Raw genomic sequence first — 17,500 nt, 5'->3', positions numbered from 1 at the left:
AGCTGTCAGTTAGGGCAAGCTTTCATTTGTAACGTAGGGCATGGAGAAAGGCAGATCGAATCCTTACGTATACTTTCCAGACATTGTGCTGTGCTTCCCCCTAATGCACTTACCTTTCATCTTCATGGACTAGAATTTGGTGTTTTCTCACACCGTAGCCCAGGCTGGCCTTAAACTCTCAACTGTTCTCCTGCCTCGGTCTCCTGACTTCTGGGATTACAGATGGGGGCCACCATGCCTAACTCTAACAGCGTTCTTGCATATGTGGTCCTTGGCTTTTCCTGGGAGCTGCCTGTACAGTCCCGGTGTAGGGTTCTTTCTTGTGAAGTTCCCTCCTGTCTTTAGAAACAGTTGTTTGTGGTCATTGACAGGGCCCTTCTTGAAATCTGCTCATCTCAGAAGTTAATTCTCACTTTTGTTATAAAAACTATCATCTATTTTATTCCCTGTTATACTCTTGTTTTGACAAGAATGAAATGGAGAGTGTTTCCTTTTTAAAATTTTTTATCTTGGGGCTGGAAAGAAGGCTTAGTGGTTAAGAGCACTGGCTGCTCTTGCAGAGGACCGAAGTTTGATTCCTAGCTCTCACATGGCGGCTAACAACTGTCCATAACTCCAGTTCCAGGGGATCAGATGCCTTCCTCTGGCCTCTGCAGGCATTGCACAACTTGGCTGCACTTACATAGATGTAGGTAATACATTCATACACATAAAAAATTAAAATATATATATAATTCTTTATTTTTCTGTTTGAAGATTGAACTCAGGGCTTCATACATGCTGTAAGTACTCTCTTCCAGCCTGATGATTACGTTTATATCAGGAATATTTATAACTTAAACCTTAGAAAGTCACCTAACATAAAACCAATTGCCTGTTGTTTGGCTTTCATACCTCCTTGTCAGGAGGAAGGAACAGAGATTTCTTCATTAGGTCTGGAATTAGGTTGAATGACTTTGAAAGATTCTCTGTCCAGAAGTCTTAGACTTACCAAGAATTAGTCTTAACTTTCTAATCTTACCTCTTTTTTTCTCTTGCAGTTAAAAGAGCCAAACTCCAGGGTTCACCGGGTAAGTCTACCTTGCATTATTGTGGCCTTTCACTCTCTGTGCTTGCTGTGATTTAAAGCAATCTTTTACTTATTCATTCATTCACTCACTCACTCACTCACTCACTCATTCATTCATTCATTTTTGGTCTTTTTGAGACATGTCTCTCTATAGCCCCAGCTGTCCTGGAACTCACTATGTAGACCAGGCTGGCTTTGAACTCACAGAGATCCACCTGCCTCTGCCTCCTGAGTGCTGGGATTAAAGGCGTGCGCCATCACGCCTGGCTACTTATATATTTTTATTTAATGTGTTATGACTGTTTTGCCTGAATGGTAAGGGCATACATACTGTGCAATGCCTGAGGAGACCAGAAGAGGGTGTCAGATCCCCTGGAGCTAGAGTTACAAATGGTTGTTAGCTGCCATGTGGATGCTGGAACTGAACCTGTGTCCTCTGCAAGAGCAGCCAGTGTTCTTAACCACTGAGTCATTGCTCCAGCCCTACAATCTTTTATTTTTTCTGGGCAGTACTGGGGATTGAATCTAGGACCTTATGCTTGAGGGGCTAACACAGTACTAAAGGAATTTTAAAAAGAATCATAGGTCAGTGGGATGGCTCAGTGGGTAAAAGCATTTGCTGTGCAAGTGGATGACTTGAGTTCAACTTGGGGGTTCAGTTCTCTCCTACCAAGTGGGTTTCAGGGAGCAAACTCAGGTCGTCAGGCTTGGTGGCAGGTGCCTCTCTACCTGCTGAACCATCTCACTGGCTCCCAGAAAAACAATCTTAAAATAACCCATTGATTGTAAGCTGGGTGTGGTGGTATACTTCTGTAATCCTAGGTACTTGGGAAGCTGATGCAGGAGGCTTGCATGTTCCAGGCCAGCCTGGGCTACATAAAAAGATCCTGCTTCAGAAAAAAATTATTAATTTTACTTAGTTCCCTGCTTAAATTCATTGTTTTTATTAATTTACTAAATTCAGTCATGAAGTTATCAATTAAATCAATGCTGTTACAAAGCATTTAAGTATGTTTATCTGTATTTATCAATGAAAAATTCATCCTCTTCTCTCTTGCTAGTCTAACTCTATTTCTCTAAAGTAATTATGCTTTTTTTGGTGTATATTCTTCTCATGTTTGTTTGCTTTTTTAGACAGGGTTTCTCTGTAGCTCCATTGGCCTAGAACTCACCATGTAGACCAGGCTGGCTTTGATCTCAAAGAGCTGCCTGCTTCTGCCTCCTGAGTGCTGGGATTAGAGGTGTGTGCCACCATGTCAGACTTCTGTGTATATTTTTGCAGACATAAATGGATAATGCATATGTGTGTATAACATGATTTATTGCCAAATGACTCAGTAGGAAAGTACTTTTGTATTTGTGTATATTAGGTTCTTTATTTTTTTCTTTTTTCTTTTTCTTTTATGTATGTGAGTATATGGTGTGTAAGTGCACCATGTCATGCAGTGCCCTTGGAGGTCAGAAGAAGGCATTGGATCCCTGGAACTGGAGTTATGGACAGTTGTTAGCTACCATGTGGGTGCTGGGAATCAAACCCAGGTCCTTTACAAGAGCAGCCAGAGCTCTTAACTGCTGAGCCATCTCTCCAGCCCTTAGGTTCTTTTTTTTTTTTTCTTTGTGAGACATGGCCTCCCTGTAGCCCCAGCTGGCCTGGAACTCACTAGGTGACCAAGCTGGCTTTGAACTCACAGAGATCTGCCTGCCTCTGCCTCCCAAGTGCTGGGATTAAAGGCGTGTGCCACCATGCCCAGCTAGGTTCTTTCTTTTAAGGTGCTATGTAGATTTTTGTTGTAGATTTGGACTCGAGGTCCCTGAGGGATGAGTGTTTATGTTCTTTCAATTCTCTTGCTATTACAAATAATGATGTTCATGTGCATTTATGATTGCTCAGTTCTGCAAATGTTTCTGTATGCTAGAGTCTAGAAATATAATCACTGGGTCAAAACTTTATATATTAAAATATTTTATATTGTTGCCCAATTGTTCTTAAATTTTTTGTTTTTAATTAAATTTATTTTTATTTTATGTGTATGAGTGCTTTGCCTGCATGAATGTAAGTGCACCCATTTCTTGCAATGCCCATGGAGGCCAGAAGAGAGTGTCAGATCTCCTGGAACTGCAGTTGTGAACAGTTGTTAGCTACCATGTGGGTCCTGGGAACTGAACCCTGGGTTCTCTACAAGAGCAGCCAGTGCTCTTAACTGCTGAGCCATCTCTCTAGCCTCTGTTCTGTTTTTTTGAGTTAGAATCTCCCTGTAGCCCCAGCTGTCCTGGAACTTAGTATGTAGACCAGGCTGGCCTCGAACTTGCAAAGATCCGCCTGCCTCTGTCTCCTAAGTGCTGGCATTAAAGGCATGCGCCACTGTGCCTGGCCTTTTTCTACTTTTTATGGTTACATATGCTTTGTTGTGGTTTTAAGATAGTCTCAGGTAGCCCAGGGTGGCAATGAACTTGCTGTGTAGTTGAGACTGTCCTTGAACTCCTGATTCACTTGCCTCTGCCTCCTGAATAGTTCTAAGATTAGAGATATTCACTACTACACTTGACCCCCAAATGTACTTCTTTTTAATGTATATTTTATTTATTATTTTTATTTTATGTGTATGAGTGTATTGCCTGCATGTATGTAAATGCACCTGTGTTATACAATGGCTGTGGAGGTCAGAAGAGGGTATTGGATCCCCTGGAACTGGAGTTACAGAGTTAGTTACTATGGGTGCTGGGAACTGAACCCAGGTCCTCTGCAAGAGCAGCCAGTACTCTTAACTGCTGAGCCATCTGTCCAGCCTCCCAAATATATTTCTTAAAAATTGAAATGGGGGGCCACCAGGCGTGGTGATGCATGCCTTTAATCCCAGCACTAAGAGACTCTTTGTGAGTTCAAGGCCAGACTGGTCTAAATCATGAGTTCAGGTCAGCCAGGGCTATATAGTGAGACCCTATCTGAAAAAAAAAAAAATTGAATTGGGGGTGGGGGGATTGGTGAGATGACTCAGTAGTTAGGAGCATTGGCTGGTTTTGCAGAGGACCTGGGTTCAGTTCCCAGCACCCACATGGCGGCTAACAACCTTCTGTAACTCCAGTTCTAGGCAATCTGATGTCATCTTCTGACCTTTGAGGGCATTGCATGTAAGTGGTCTGCTTGCATATGTACATGAAAAACACTCATATATATAATATGTATATACACACATATACATATGTATATATACACACATATATCGTGTGTGTATTCCAGACAGGTGTACTGAACCTTAGGCTATGTTCTTTTTTTAAAAAAATATTTTATTTATTATTTTTATTTTATGTGTATGAGTGTATTATTGCCTGCATGTATGTGAGGTGCCCGTGTCGTGTAATGCTGAGGAGGTCAGAAGAGGACTTCGGATTCCCCTGGAACTGGAGTTAAGGATGGTTCGCAGCCGCCTTGTGGGTGCTGGTAATCAAACCCAGGTCCTCTGCAAGAGAGGTCGGTGCTCTTAACTGCTGAACCATCTTTCCAGCCCTAGGCTGTGTTCTTGAAATTAGTGTATAGTTCTTTTTTTTTCTAATCTTCTATGCTCTGAATTGTACAACATATAGCTACATTTTTATTGCACATTAAATATTTTAATTTGATATTATTTAATTCTAAGGGCTTTGTGAAATTGGCTAACAATCTGAATACTGTCAGCATCTCTGCTTTGCATTTTTTCAAAGATAAGTTTAACACGTACGTGACTCTGAAAGTCCAGAATGTGAAGAGCACTACTGTGGCAGTTCGTGGTGATCAGCCTTCCTGGGAGCAAGATTTCATGTTGTGAGTACTTTGCGGCACCACTCCATCATGGCTGAACACTAATGGTGTCAGATGAAGTTGTGATGCTGTGTATGCCTGTGACTTTGTTACCACTGCAGCTTATTTCCTTGGAAATTCACACAGGAACAATTGTGGCTGTAGTGGTAGGTGAAGTACAACTTTGTTTTTTGTTCTGTCTTGTGGATTCATAGTTTATTCTTAGAGATGAATGATGAATATGCATAACTCAGCTAACTTATGTTGGTTGAAGGTACTGCCTACTCAGCGGTCAGAATTCAGATGCATGCAATATGTATAGCATAATATCAGCATAACTATGTCTTTGATCCTCAGAGACTCTCAAATGAAAGGTAGTCATGTGTTTGTGTGTACCTAAATCATCTCCTTAGAGCGAGGCTTCTCAAACTTTTTCCAGTCTTGATATCTTTTTGTCTGAGAAATTTTTTATTTGACCCTAGGTGTGTGTGTGTGTGTATGTATGTATATAAAATAGTATAAAAATCAAACATTTACTGATAATAAACATGTATGAAATTCTCAATAAATTTTTAAAAAAATTTTAAATTTTGTGTAGGAGTGTTATGCCTACATGTGTGTAAGTGCACCCATGTCATGTAGTGCCTGCAGAGGACAGAAGAGGCTGTTGGATCCCCTGGAACTGGAGTTATAGACAGTTGTTAGCTACCATGTGGGTGCTGGGATTTGAACCTGGGTCTTCTGCAAGAACATTCAGTGTTCTTAACCACTGAGCCATCTCTCCAGCCCTGAGAAGTTTAATTTTTTAGGACTAGGTTAGTGATTGCCTAGCATGCCTGGGTTTGATCCCTAGCACCACAAGAAAAGAAGAAAAAAAGAATTGCCTTTTCTGCAAGGGATGTGTAGCTCAGTGGTAGATTTCTTGTCTAGTCCTAGTGCTAGAGATATGCTAGTCAGTCTTAGATTGCTTGCCTAGTATGCACTAAGTCCTACATTCAGTTCCCAGCACTGAAAAAAAAATGTTCTAAAACAGTCTTTTGTAGTTGTTAAAGATGAAGACAAATGTGCATACAAATGAGACAGATTTTATAGCAGTGTTGAGAATAACATTTCACATAAATAATGTAGTACAAAATGACAAGTATATTTAGGGCCATTTAAGAAATTGCTAGGAATTCTGTTCTAATCCCAGGCCAAAATTTTATTTCGTGACTTTTTTTATGAAACTCAAACCAGCACCTCTTAAAAAACAGCAGTTTTTAAGATCAAACATTTAAATTTGATACAGTTCAAAAATATATGCTTTGATGTTTCTGTGCTGAGGGATGACATAATTAAACCATTATGATTCTATAAGAGCAGAAAACTTGGAATGTGTAATTCAATAAAACAGTGCAACTCATAGCATATAGGTGTCTTGAATCTAAGCTGAGGTGTTTCAGACTGCATCTTTGGCATTGCGTGGCCCAGTGACATGCACGGTGCAAAGCTTCAGGGTAGTCATGTGATGCACCACACTAGTATTGCCAGTGACACCTTGGATTCATTACACTTTTGATTTTAGAATTAAATTTTGGATATCCTATGTCTGGAAACTTTTTATACTTGCCAAATTTTTGGTACCCTACATTCAGTTATGTGACCACATATGGGGTTGCAACTGTACTTTTCTTTAAAGGATGAAGATTCTGGTCTTATAATTCTTTTGCTGTACTGAGTCAAAATGTCTCATGTTCATTTATCAAAATGAGTTGGGCGCATGCTTTTAATCCAAGCACTAAGGAGACAGAGGCAGGGAAATCTCAGTGAGGCCAGCCTGGTTTATATAGGGAGTTCCAGTCCAGCTGGGGCCATGGGGAGACCCTGTCTCAACAAACAAAACAAAGCAAAAGGATAAAATAAGTAAAAATTATTAGAATTTATATCACAAAATTAATATATTTTAATCTTAAAGTCTAGTTTTAAATCTTTGATATTTTCTTTATTTTCCCTCTAAATTTTAAAAATTATTTTTTCCTGCATTAGAAAAGGTGAGAAAAATACAGAATATCATATTGAAGGACCCTCCCCCTCCTCCTCTTCCTTCTCCTCTCGGTTGTTTTGTCTTTTTGAGACAAGGCCTTGTGTACCTCAGGCTAGCCTTTAATTCACTTGTAGATAAGGATGACTTTGGACTCCTGTTTCTTGTGCCTTTGCCTCCCAAATGCTGGGATTATAGGCATGTGTCTTTCTACTGGCTAGGTCTACCGCTCCTAAAAGGTTATACTTCCTTTAAGGGAATGGGAACTGGGGGGTAGGTGGACATGATGGGAGTCGAAGGAGAATATGTATTGAGGTTGAATTAGAAATCTTCAAGTGAAATTTGAAATTGAACTCAAATTGCTTTCTAAATTTATAGTAGAGCTCAGAGAGACATAGGGACGACTATTATGTGTATGGAGAAACATTCCAGCCTTCTTGGTTTTTAATATATTGATTCTTAAAGTATCATTTAGGAGTTTTGTAACGGTTAAAAGGTAGTAACAGTTGATAGATGAGATTATGAAGGTGTAGCTAAGACAGTAGCTGAAGAGATGGAGGGGAAAGGGTAGATTGATGATGTTAAGGAGTAGAACCATAAGATTTTCTGGGATGATTGGGTGGGTGGAATGCCACTCATTTGGTTAGTGGTTAATAGTAGACCAATAATGGGGAAGCTTATATTTGAGGTTCTTACAGTGTGGCCAGGAGGGAAGAGCAGGGGATAGGAACCTGAACCTGGCATTTAGGGAAGAATTCTAATTTGAAGAAATATTTTTGGGAATTGAAGCTGTATGCACAGATGAGCAAGCTTAGGGAGGGACTGTGTGTATTGAATAAAACAACTGGGACAAGCTAGGTATGGTAGTCCTAGCACTTGGGAGGCAGTGGCAGGCTGAGGCCAGCCTGATCTACATAACAAGTGCCAGGCCAGCTGGGCTGCAGGAAGATCCTCTCTCAAAAAGACCAAAAAAAAAAAGAGAACTGGGGCAGAAGTTGGAGGGCATCAATATTAAAGAGGGGACAATGAGCAGAGCCAGGAGGTAGTGGTGTCCTGTAAGTAGGGAGACCCAGGTCTTCAAAAGAAGAGTCCAGTGCTGCCATGTTTCTTATGGGTGCCCCTCTCAGTTGTAGGGACCTAAGAATGAGATTACCTGTTCCTTTTACAGAAGTAATGTGCAGAGTCAGCTATTAAAGACTTACACAAGCCTCTTACCATGTTAGCTCTACCACAATATGGCGATGGTATATCAACCTGGCCTTCCTGTTCTCTCTTGACTTCAGTGCTTGGAATCACTCCATTAGAACTGTTCCCAGCATGTGAACAACACTCATCTTCTGCTGTCTCTCCTCAGCGTAGCTAGCTTTATTTGTATGTGTTTATTTTCCAATTGCCCAGAGCACTTTCTTTCAACCTTGCTGTTATACATGTGAATTTGCTTCCGTCTCCCACATTGAGATGCTGTGTGAATTTTGCTTTTTCACTTTTACACAGGCTTTATTAGCTCTTTGTCTCTTCTTCCTATTCCTCCTACTCTGACCTTTTGTCACTAGCATTTTCATTGCCTATCTGCCTTCATTTCTCTTTTTTTCTCTCCTCCTCAATGTAGTATGTGGCTCTATCTGGTATCAATTTTGCTGTTTTTCACATTATCAATATTATTATTTTATTTTAGCTTTTTGAGTGCTTTTTCAACAAGGTCTCATGTAGTCCAGACTGGCCTCAAACTCACTATATTGCTGAGAGTCACCTTGAACTGTTAGTCTTCATGAGCCCCCATGCCTGGCTTCTCGTGTATGTGTGTGTGTGTGTGTGTGTGTGTGTGTGTATGCGTGCATGTTTGTATGTGTCTCTGTGTGTTGTGTTTTTGTTTTTTGAGACATTGTAGCCCAGGCTGACTTGAAACTCACTATGAGAAAGATGGCCTTAAACATGAAGGAATTCTCCTGCTTCAGCTTCCCAAGTTTTAGGATTGTAAGCATGCTCCACCATGCCCAGCTCATGTTATTTATATTTAATATTTCCGTATCTTATTTCACATGCTAGATTGCTCACTTCTTGTAATTGTTTTTATTATTATTTGACGAGCTTTTGCCTTGTACATGCTAGATGAGTACTCTACTGCTGAGCATATTCTCCAGTCCTTAGAGCTGTTCATTGCTTAAGGAGGGCATCTTCACTTATTGTGAATGTTCCTTGATCAGAACCTTGTCTACAAATGTGCCCATATGCCCTTGATTGTATTAGTTAAGAAGGAAATGAAGTTTCTCAGGACTCTGGGGATGAGGCATAGAGTTCTCAGACTTTTCTTTGTTGTTCTGCCTGAGCACACACACATGAAAGGACAGGCTTCTAGAAAAATGATCTTTGAAGAAGAGATTCTCTTCTTTATATGTTCATGTCAAACTGTTGAAGACTTCTGGCTATTTCTTTTATCTGTTAGCTTGAGATTCTATTTAGGAGTTGCTTTGGGAATACGATATATGTATCCCCAAGCACTCTCTGTTTTAGATTCAAATGAAGGACGCTTCAGATATATTTAGGCATATTGAATGTATTTTCAAAGATTGATTCATTAGGCTCCATAAAACTGCATGTCAAAAAGCTTGGTTTCACCATTGTGAGCACCCTAAGCTAATGGACAAATTAGTCACCTAGATTGTGGCTTTAGATACCTTGTAAATTTGAATATGAGAACAGGGTTAAGTGTCTTCCCCCAAGTACTAAGTCACGTATATTATAATTGTTGTGGAAATACTAATTGGATAAGTAAATGAACTCACCAGTACACTCTGTGCTCTGCTGTATTTGTGCAAAAGGAATACTTTTGTTTTTGCTTTATATGTTTGCAACAGAGTTGACATGAATTCTATGGCTATAAATTCATACTCCAAACTTATACATTTGAGACCAAGGAAGCCAAGCATTTCCTAAAGCACACACTCAGTCCTTCTTGTGAAGAGTAGCTCCTATTCTCTGAGAATCTTTCTGCTTTTTCCATTGGCCATGGCCTTTTCTAATCTTTCTTGCCTTTCTCTTCAAATCTCCTTGTGTTTCAACAAGACCTTTCCAGAGAACGTTAACATTGCTGTATTTTTTGTTCCACCTTAACATTGTGGTTGTGCATGCAGTCATCCTTCCAAACGATTTTTTGCCATGTTTAATGCTGCTTTTATTTATTTTTTAAAAAATATTATTTTATGTGTAATGAGTGTATTGCCTGCATGTATGTAAGTTCACCCGTGTCGTGCAGTATATGCAGAGGTCAGAAGAGGGCTTCAGATCCACTGGAGCTGAAACTATGGATAATTGTTAGCTGCCATGTGGGTGCTGGGATTCGAACCCGGGTCCTCTGCAAGAACAGCCAGTGTTCTTAACTGCTGAGCCAACTCTCCAGCCCTGACAGTGGTGGTATTAACCATAAAACATATAAAGTGGTTGTCTAGGGATAGGAATCATAGGCAAGCCTACAAATAATACCCTCATCACTTGGCCTCAGGTTTTTGGGATTCTGTATTGGCCTAACTATGATTGTATCTCCAGAGGACAAGGATAGACCCACCAAGGTCCCTTTCTCCCTTCTTCCCTGAGTACCTCCTTCCCTGAGTCTTTCTTTCCTTCCTTTCTTTCTTGCCTCCCTCTCTTCTTTCCTTTTCCAGCTTTATTGAGGTATGATTAATGTTCACAAACTGTGCCTATTATGTATACAGTGTAGAGAGAGTGAACATACATATACACCTGATTACTATCACCATATTCAAGGTAATAAATGTATGCAACGATGTCCAATAGCTTCTTTGTCTCCCCCCGCCCAACCTTGGTGCTAACAACACTTCATATGAAATCTACTATCTTACCAACTTTTATTATTTGGTATTGGAGAGTGAATCCAGGGCCTTATGCATGCTAGGCAAGCACTCTTCTGCTGAGCTACACCCCAGCTATCCCCCTTAACAAAATTTTAAGTGCACAATAATTTATTGTTAACAATAGGTGCTATGTTGTACAACAGGTCTCTGGAACTTATTTATCTGGAATCATATAATAATTCATTTTTGGAAACCCTGTCTTAACAATAGCAACAAAAATAAAAACAAAGCCCAGCATGGTGGAGCATACCTGTAGTCCTAGCACTTGGGAGGCAGAGGCAGGAGGATCTCTGTGAGTTCAACACCAGCCTGGTCTACATATTGAGTTCCAGGCTAGCTGGAGCTACAATGAGACACTGTTTCAAAAAACAAAAACAAAAACAAAATGCATTTTCCCTTTTTTCCTTTCCTCCCTCCCCCCTCTTTCAATGTCTCCCTCCCTCCCTCCCAACAGTCTCTTCTTTATGTAGCACTGAATGGCTTTGAACTTATAATCCTGTAGCCTCAGCTTCCTGAGTACAGGAATTATAGGTATGTACTCAGTTATAAAAGCATTTTTCTGTGGCTACCTTACATAGGTAGCTAGAAATCTAAAGAATGGTTATAGCACTCAGAGATATTTTAGTTTTCCCTAAAGCTAGGATACTAGCAAAAAACTGTAGAAGGTCAGCAAAACAGGCAATATAGTAGTTTCTTTTATGTTATTTGGCTCGCCTCAAAGGCTTTTCTTTTTTCCATTAGTGAGATCAGTCGTCTGGACCTAGGTCTAAGTGTGGAGGTATGGAACAAAGGACTGATCTGGGATACGATGGTGGGGACTGTATGGATTGCGCTGAAGACCATTCGTCAGTCGGATGAGGTTAGTTAGTGCATTGCCTGTTTGGAGGTATGGTTGTAGCTTTTGCTTTCCTTATGTTAGTTTCACATCAGTTGATATTTGTCTATGCATCTCAGCTTGCTCTGTTCCTTTTCTAATTAGAGGGCATGTATCCTCCCTAATTCTAACCTCACTCAGAGGGTTGGGGGATTGTGTTTTAAGTTGCTCTTCCTTATGCCGTATGACTGTTCTCAGAGGTGCTGGAACATCTCTTTAACTTCATCAGGTAGATAGCCTCATCTGAATAATGTGTGTGCATTCTCAAATTCTCACCTTAGACACTGTCCTGGGAAGAGTCACCTGGCAGGATCCTATTTTGGGGTTTGCTTCTCTGAGATACCAGTCCCTAGGTAACTGGTTTCAGACTTCTGTGTCTGAATTCAAGGAATTACCAGGTGTGATGGTAGGTATTCTACGGTGTCTGCTTGTTTCCAGGCTGAACACTACTGTATTCCTGTTTAGCTTTGCCATGAATCTTGAGCTTTCACTGGAGGTGGAGAAGGAGGCTTTAACGTCATCTTTTATATTCCTTTTGAGTTCTGACTAATCTGTGCTCCTCCAGGCAGAGGGACAGTTCATTTTCATAGTAGCTCTTACTCAGTTCTATTTAACCAGCAGTGTAGCTCTTTATGGATAAGAAGCAGTGACACAGTCATTAAAAACTGTGCAGATTAGTTATTGCTCCATGGGAATGCTTACTTTTAGAGTTTGGTATTCTGGAACATCTGTCCTCACTGGGCCTGCAGAGAGCTGAATACAGTACACAGTGAATGCTGCCTCCTGCTACCCCATTGGAGGCAGGAGTACAGAGCCACAGTGCAGGTAGTAATGGGCTTGTTTGCCTTATCAGGATGTGAAGGACCCTCAGAAGCTCTCTAATAGAAAATTCAGAGGGAAACACCTGGTTCTTGAACCAGGAAGGGAGTCAAGAAAGTTTAATCTTTGATCTTTCTTTCCTAGGAAGGGCCTGGAGAGTGGTCTACACTGGAAGCAGAAACATTAATGAAAGATGATGAGATTTGTGGAACTAAAAACCCAACTCCTCATAAAATTTTGCTTGATACAAGATTTGAGTTGCCTTTTGGTGAGTCTATTTGAAAACCTTTTAATCCCTTTTACCATATTGTTTGAGATTGTCTGCTGGTGGTTTTGTTGATGTATATTTTGGCTCTTTAGCCTTTCCTCTGAATGCATTTGTATTCATCCATTCTTTGCCCCATGACACATAACCCAAGGTAAAGGAGGCCCTAGATTGGTGTCATTAAAGACTGCACATTACCTGAGCTTGACAGCTCATACCTACAATCCCAGCACTCTGTAAGATGAGGCAGGAGGATCCCCAGAAATTCAAGGCCAGCCTGGTCTACACAGCAAGTTCTAGACAAGGCTACACAGTGAGATCCTGCCAATAAACATGCACAAACCATTAATTCACACTAAGACCACACTCTGCAAGTCATTATAGTTTCTGTTACTACTTATTATAATGACTTAGAAAATATCTTCATGTTTGTCTGATTGATTGATTGATGAATTGATTGATTGAGAGAGGTTCTCATTATGTAGCTTAGGCTGGCCTCAAACCCACAGAGATCTGCCTGCTTCTGCTTCCTGAGTGCTAGGATTAAAGGTGTGCACTACCATGCCCGACTCAGTTTATCTTATATCTTGTGATAATTTAAGCAAAATTCTCCTCAGTAGCTCAAAAATAACTAAACTCACAACAGTTATTATTTCAAAATCAAAAAAACCAGAAGACTTTCTTATACTATATTTGAACAAAAGGAAATATTCCATTCAATTATGTATTATTTTAAAAATAACAATTTTTATTGTATTAAAAAGAAATACAGATATACAAAAGGAAAGTTTCTTATAACTTGACCAACTGATACTTTATTTTTGCATGTTTATGTATTTCTTTTGGTATTTTTTAATGTAATGTAGATATAGATTTTTGCTTCCTAATCTTTTTAATCTACTATTACATAATTGTAATATAAATATTGTATTCAGTATTCCCCTAGAAAAATTCCAGTGGTTGACTTCATTTACTATATTAATTTATAGTATAATAAATGACCATTTATGAGGCTGAAGATGTAACCCTCTCATTGAACTAGACCACAACCCCTGTACTTGTTTTTTTTTTAAATTGAGCTTTTAAAATTTTTTAAATTATTTTTATTTTATGTGTATGCATATATTGCCTGCATGTAGGTAAGTGCACCTGTGTCATGCAATGGCCACGGAGGTCAGAAGAAGCCCCAAATTGAGCTTTTTAAATTTTATATAATAGTTCCCACTCAAATCCAGACCCCCTCCCCTATCCATGCTTCCCTGATCCCCGCACTGAACCCTATGCACTCTGCCATACATGCTGAGTCCTGTTCAATCAGGTGTTCATACCCAAACGTCCTTTAGTGTAAATGTGTCCACTGGAGTCTAGTCAGCCCATCCAGTGGTCGTATGTAAGTCATACTCTCCCTCACCCAGCAGCAACCAGTCTCAAATAGTTTTCAAATTAGTGCTGGTCCACTACCTATTTCTTACCTTCTCTTTGGGCCCTTGTTTAATTGAGCTGACATGGATCCCATGCTCGATGCCATTGCTGCCACAGGCTCCAGTGAGCAAGCCTCCAGTGGCCCGGAAGCCTTCACCTCCCTGTGTTCATGAACCCACCCTAGCTCTTACAATCTTTCTGCCTCCTGTTCCACAATGATCCCTGAGCCGTGGGTGGGTGAGGTTCCATATAGGAGTCCCATCCTACACTCTACAGTCTCTTATTCTCCAAAACTCAGCCAGTTGTGGCCTTCTGTGTGTATCATATTCTGATGTACATGGAAGCCTCACTGGTGAGACTGGAGGGGTGCATTAGCCCTCTCTCTACCCCTTATTCTACTATGTTCCATGAACCTTAGTTGTAGAGATTCAACTGCAAATGTGTCACCTAGTGCTGGACATCTCCCAGGTGTATGTTCTCTGTGCCTGACTAGATGTGCACTTCTGCAGCAGCCTCCATCTGTTGCAAAAAGAAGCTTCTTTGATGAGTCCTGTACGGCATGCTTGTCTCTCTAAGGGAGGTCTCTTCTGTCTGACACTGTGTTCCCTGCCAAGTAACTTCCAGGTATACATATGCATTAATGTTCAGACACTCTATGTGCATGTCTCACAGGGTTTTTAGGCCATCAATTTTCCCTCTAGTTTCCTATCCCCCTGAGATTCACTCATCTCCACTCTTTTTTCTCCTGTCCCGCTTCCCTCCTCCTTCCCTCCCTAGTCACAGTGCTCCCATTATCCCCACCCTCCTTTCAGTACCTCCTGACTGCTGCCATCTTTCCTTTTCTGACTTCCTTCCTTCCCCCACACCATGGTCCCTTGCATGTCCCTCCTTCCTCTCCTCCCTGCTGATTATTCCCGCTTTTCCTCCCTCCCTCAGGTAATATCTGTGCCTACTATCTGCCTGTGCTGGAAAGCTTTAGTGGCAACTTGACACACCTGGGTTGAGGTAGCCTCAGTTGGGAATTGCTTCCATAGGACCCGCCTGTGGCTATGTCTGTGGGCATATTCTTGATTGTTGTGTGATGTGGGAGGGCTCAGCCCACTGTGGGTAGTGCCACCCCTGGGCAGGTGGGCCTGTGTTGCATAAGAAAAGCCGGCTGAGCAGGGGCCAGGGAGCAAGTCAGGAAACAGTGATCCTCCATGGCCTGTGCTCCAGCTTCTGCCTCCAGGTTCCTGCCCTGAGTTCCTACCTTGGGCTCCCTGATGAACTGTGACCTGGGAGATGTAAGACAAATAAACCCTTTCCTCCTCAAGTTGGTAGTGGTCAGAGTGTTTTGTCACAGCAATGGAGAAACAAACTAGGATACCTCCTTTCAGTTTGTTTCTTTCCTTTACCTCTCTCCCCAGCCCCTGTATTATCTCATTTGATCTTACTCTTTTGAGGTAGACCCAAGTGTTCTAATTTTGGGTTTCAGAAACTGAGGCACAGCAAAAATATATGTTGAAGGAGCTGGGCAGGCAGAGGCAGGTGATCCCTGTAAGTTCGAGGCCAGCCTGGTCTACATAGTGAGTTCAGGCCAGCTGGGGCTACAGGAAGACCCTGTCTCAAAAAGACCAAAATGTATATGTGTGTGTGTGTGTGTGTGTTGAAATTCTATTGTTAAGTACTTGTGAATGTGAACCATATTTGGAAATAGGAGCTCTTGAGCTCTGCAGATATAATCAAATAAATATGGCTGGTGTCCTTATAAGAAGTGGCATACATATTTAATCCCAGCACTTTCCAGGCAGAGGCAGGTAGATTCCTGTGAGTTGAAGGCCAGCCTGGTCTGTATTGCAAGTTCTAGGTCAAGCAGGGCTATATAAAAAACCATGTTTGAAGAAAAAAGAAAGAAAATGAAAACTTGGACCCAGACAGGAAAATGTGCTGTGAAGATACATACAGAAAAGTATTTTGTCCAAGGTCACATAGCTATCAAGTGGTTAGAAACTGGATTTAAATTAGGATGATCTTTCCTGGCAAGGTGACATAGTCCCGTAAATCCCCAGTACTTGGGGATTGAGGTAGATCACTTCTCAAGTGATCAGCAGTTGAAGACTAGTATAAGCAAAATAATGAGACCTGGTGAAGAAAGGGAAAAAGAAGGAAAAGAAACATGGATGACTTGGTTCCTGAGCCTAGGGTTTCAATTTTAACTATAATACATTCAAAATACTTTTGTTGTTGGATATTTATATTGTTCAGTGTTTGTACCGGTATAAATAGTATTGCATAAAATAACCTTGTAGCTTTGTATTTTTTTCTCTTTCAAATTACTTTTGTGGGAGTAGGCAGTGTGAGTAACTTAATGACAGACATTTATTCTAAGAAACACATCATCCTTGTTGCTTGAGCATTATGGGGTACACTTGTACTAACCTAGGTTGCATAGGTTATTGTCAATATGGTCCCTTGATGCAGTCAAGTTGAACATTAAACAGGGCTGAGGGTGTAGCTAAGTGGTAGAATACTTACCTAGTTTTTGCAAGGGCTTGGGTTTGATTCCCAGTTGTGTGTGCATAGGCTCACATGCGCAGAACACACACATCCTGAAATATGAAGCTGTTTCTGGTATAACATGACATATTGTTTTACAGTAAGCGCTTTTCTTGATTAGTGGAGGTATACCCAGTTTAGTTTTAGTTTTAGTATAGTCACTTTGTAACCCAGGCTGGCCTAGAAGTCACTGTGTAGCCCATGCTAACCTGGAACTCATAGTAATCCTACTGCCTCAGTCTCCTGAATAGTGGGGTTACAGGTGTGAGCCAACACAACTGGATGAAGGTGTATTCTCTTAAATATCAATAAAAGTACAGTATATATAATATATGTAATATTCCAGTAACAATGTTATTTGTTATCATCAAGTATTATACATAATTATATTTGCTATACTTTTGCAGCACAGTAGGTTTGCTTATAGCAGTATCCCCACTATGTTACATGAGGTGAAAGGCAGTTTTCAATTCCATGATAATCTTATGAGACCAGCATCATGCATGTAGCCTGGTATATTTTTCTTTTCCTTTCTTCTTGTTTTGAGACAAGATTTCACTATGTAGCTCAGGCTGGGTAAGAACTCATCTTCCTGGCTCTACTCTCCAAGTACTGGAATTGCAAGTATGTATCACCATGCTTAGCTTTGCAGTCTGTTGTTGACTAATGTGCTATGTGGCACATGATTGTGCAGTGGTTTTAAAAAGTTATCCAGTGAGCCAGATGTGGTGGCACATGCCTTTAATCCCAGCACTCGGGAGGCAGAGGCAGGAGGATTGTGAGTTAAAGGCCAGCCTGGTCTACATAGTGAGTTCCAGGACAGCTGGGACTATAGGGAGACCCTGTCTCAAA

General features: G+C 40.8%; 1 protein-coding gene across 5 annotated transcripts in view; it reads left to right on the top strand.

The window, feature by feature from the left end:
- Unc13b (unc-13 homolog B) overlaps nucleotides 1-17,500 on the top strand; it is a 241,504-nt gene that overhangs the window by 39,666 nt on the left and 184,338 nt on the right. For all 5 annotated transcript variants that reach the window (XM_017800429.2, XM_029567943.1, XM_029567944.1 and 2 more), the window contains exons 2-5: nucleotides 1,041-1,070; nucleotides 4,769-4,868; nucleotides 11,475-11,592; nucleotides 12,571-12,694. In XM_017800429.2, the coding sequence (XP_017655918.1) occupies nucleotides 1,041-1,070; nucleotides 4,769-4,868; nucleotides 11,475-11,592; nucleotides 12,571-12,694 (372 nt within the window). The remainder of the gene's footprint in view (nucleotides 1-1,040; nucleotides 1,071-4,768; nucleotides 4,869-11,474; nucleotides 11,593-12,570; nucleotides 12,695-17,500) is intronic.

The sequence above is a fragment of the Nannospalax galili genome, unplaced genomic scaffold, assembly GCF_000622305.1.
Source record: "Nannospalax galili isolate Female #2095 unplaced genomic scaffold, S.galili_v1.0 scaffold341, whole genome shotgun sequence".
In the NCBI taxonomy this organism is placed as follows: domain Eukaryota; kingdom Metazoa; phylum Chordata; class Mammalia; order Rodentia; family Spalacidae; genus Nannospalax; species Nannospalax galili.
This window is presented reverse-complemented; position numbering and strand designations above follow the sequence as displayed.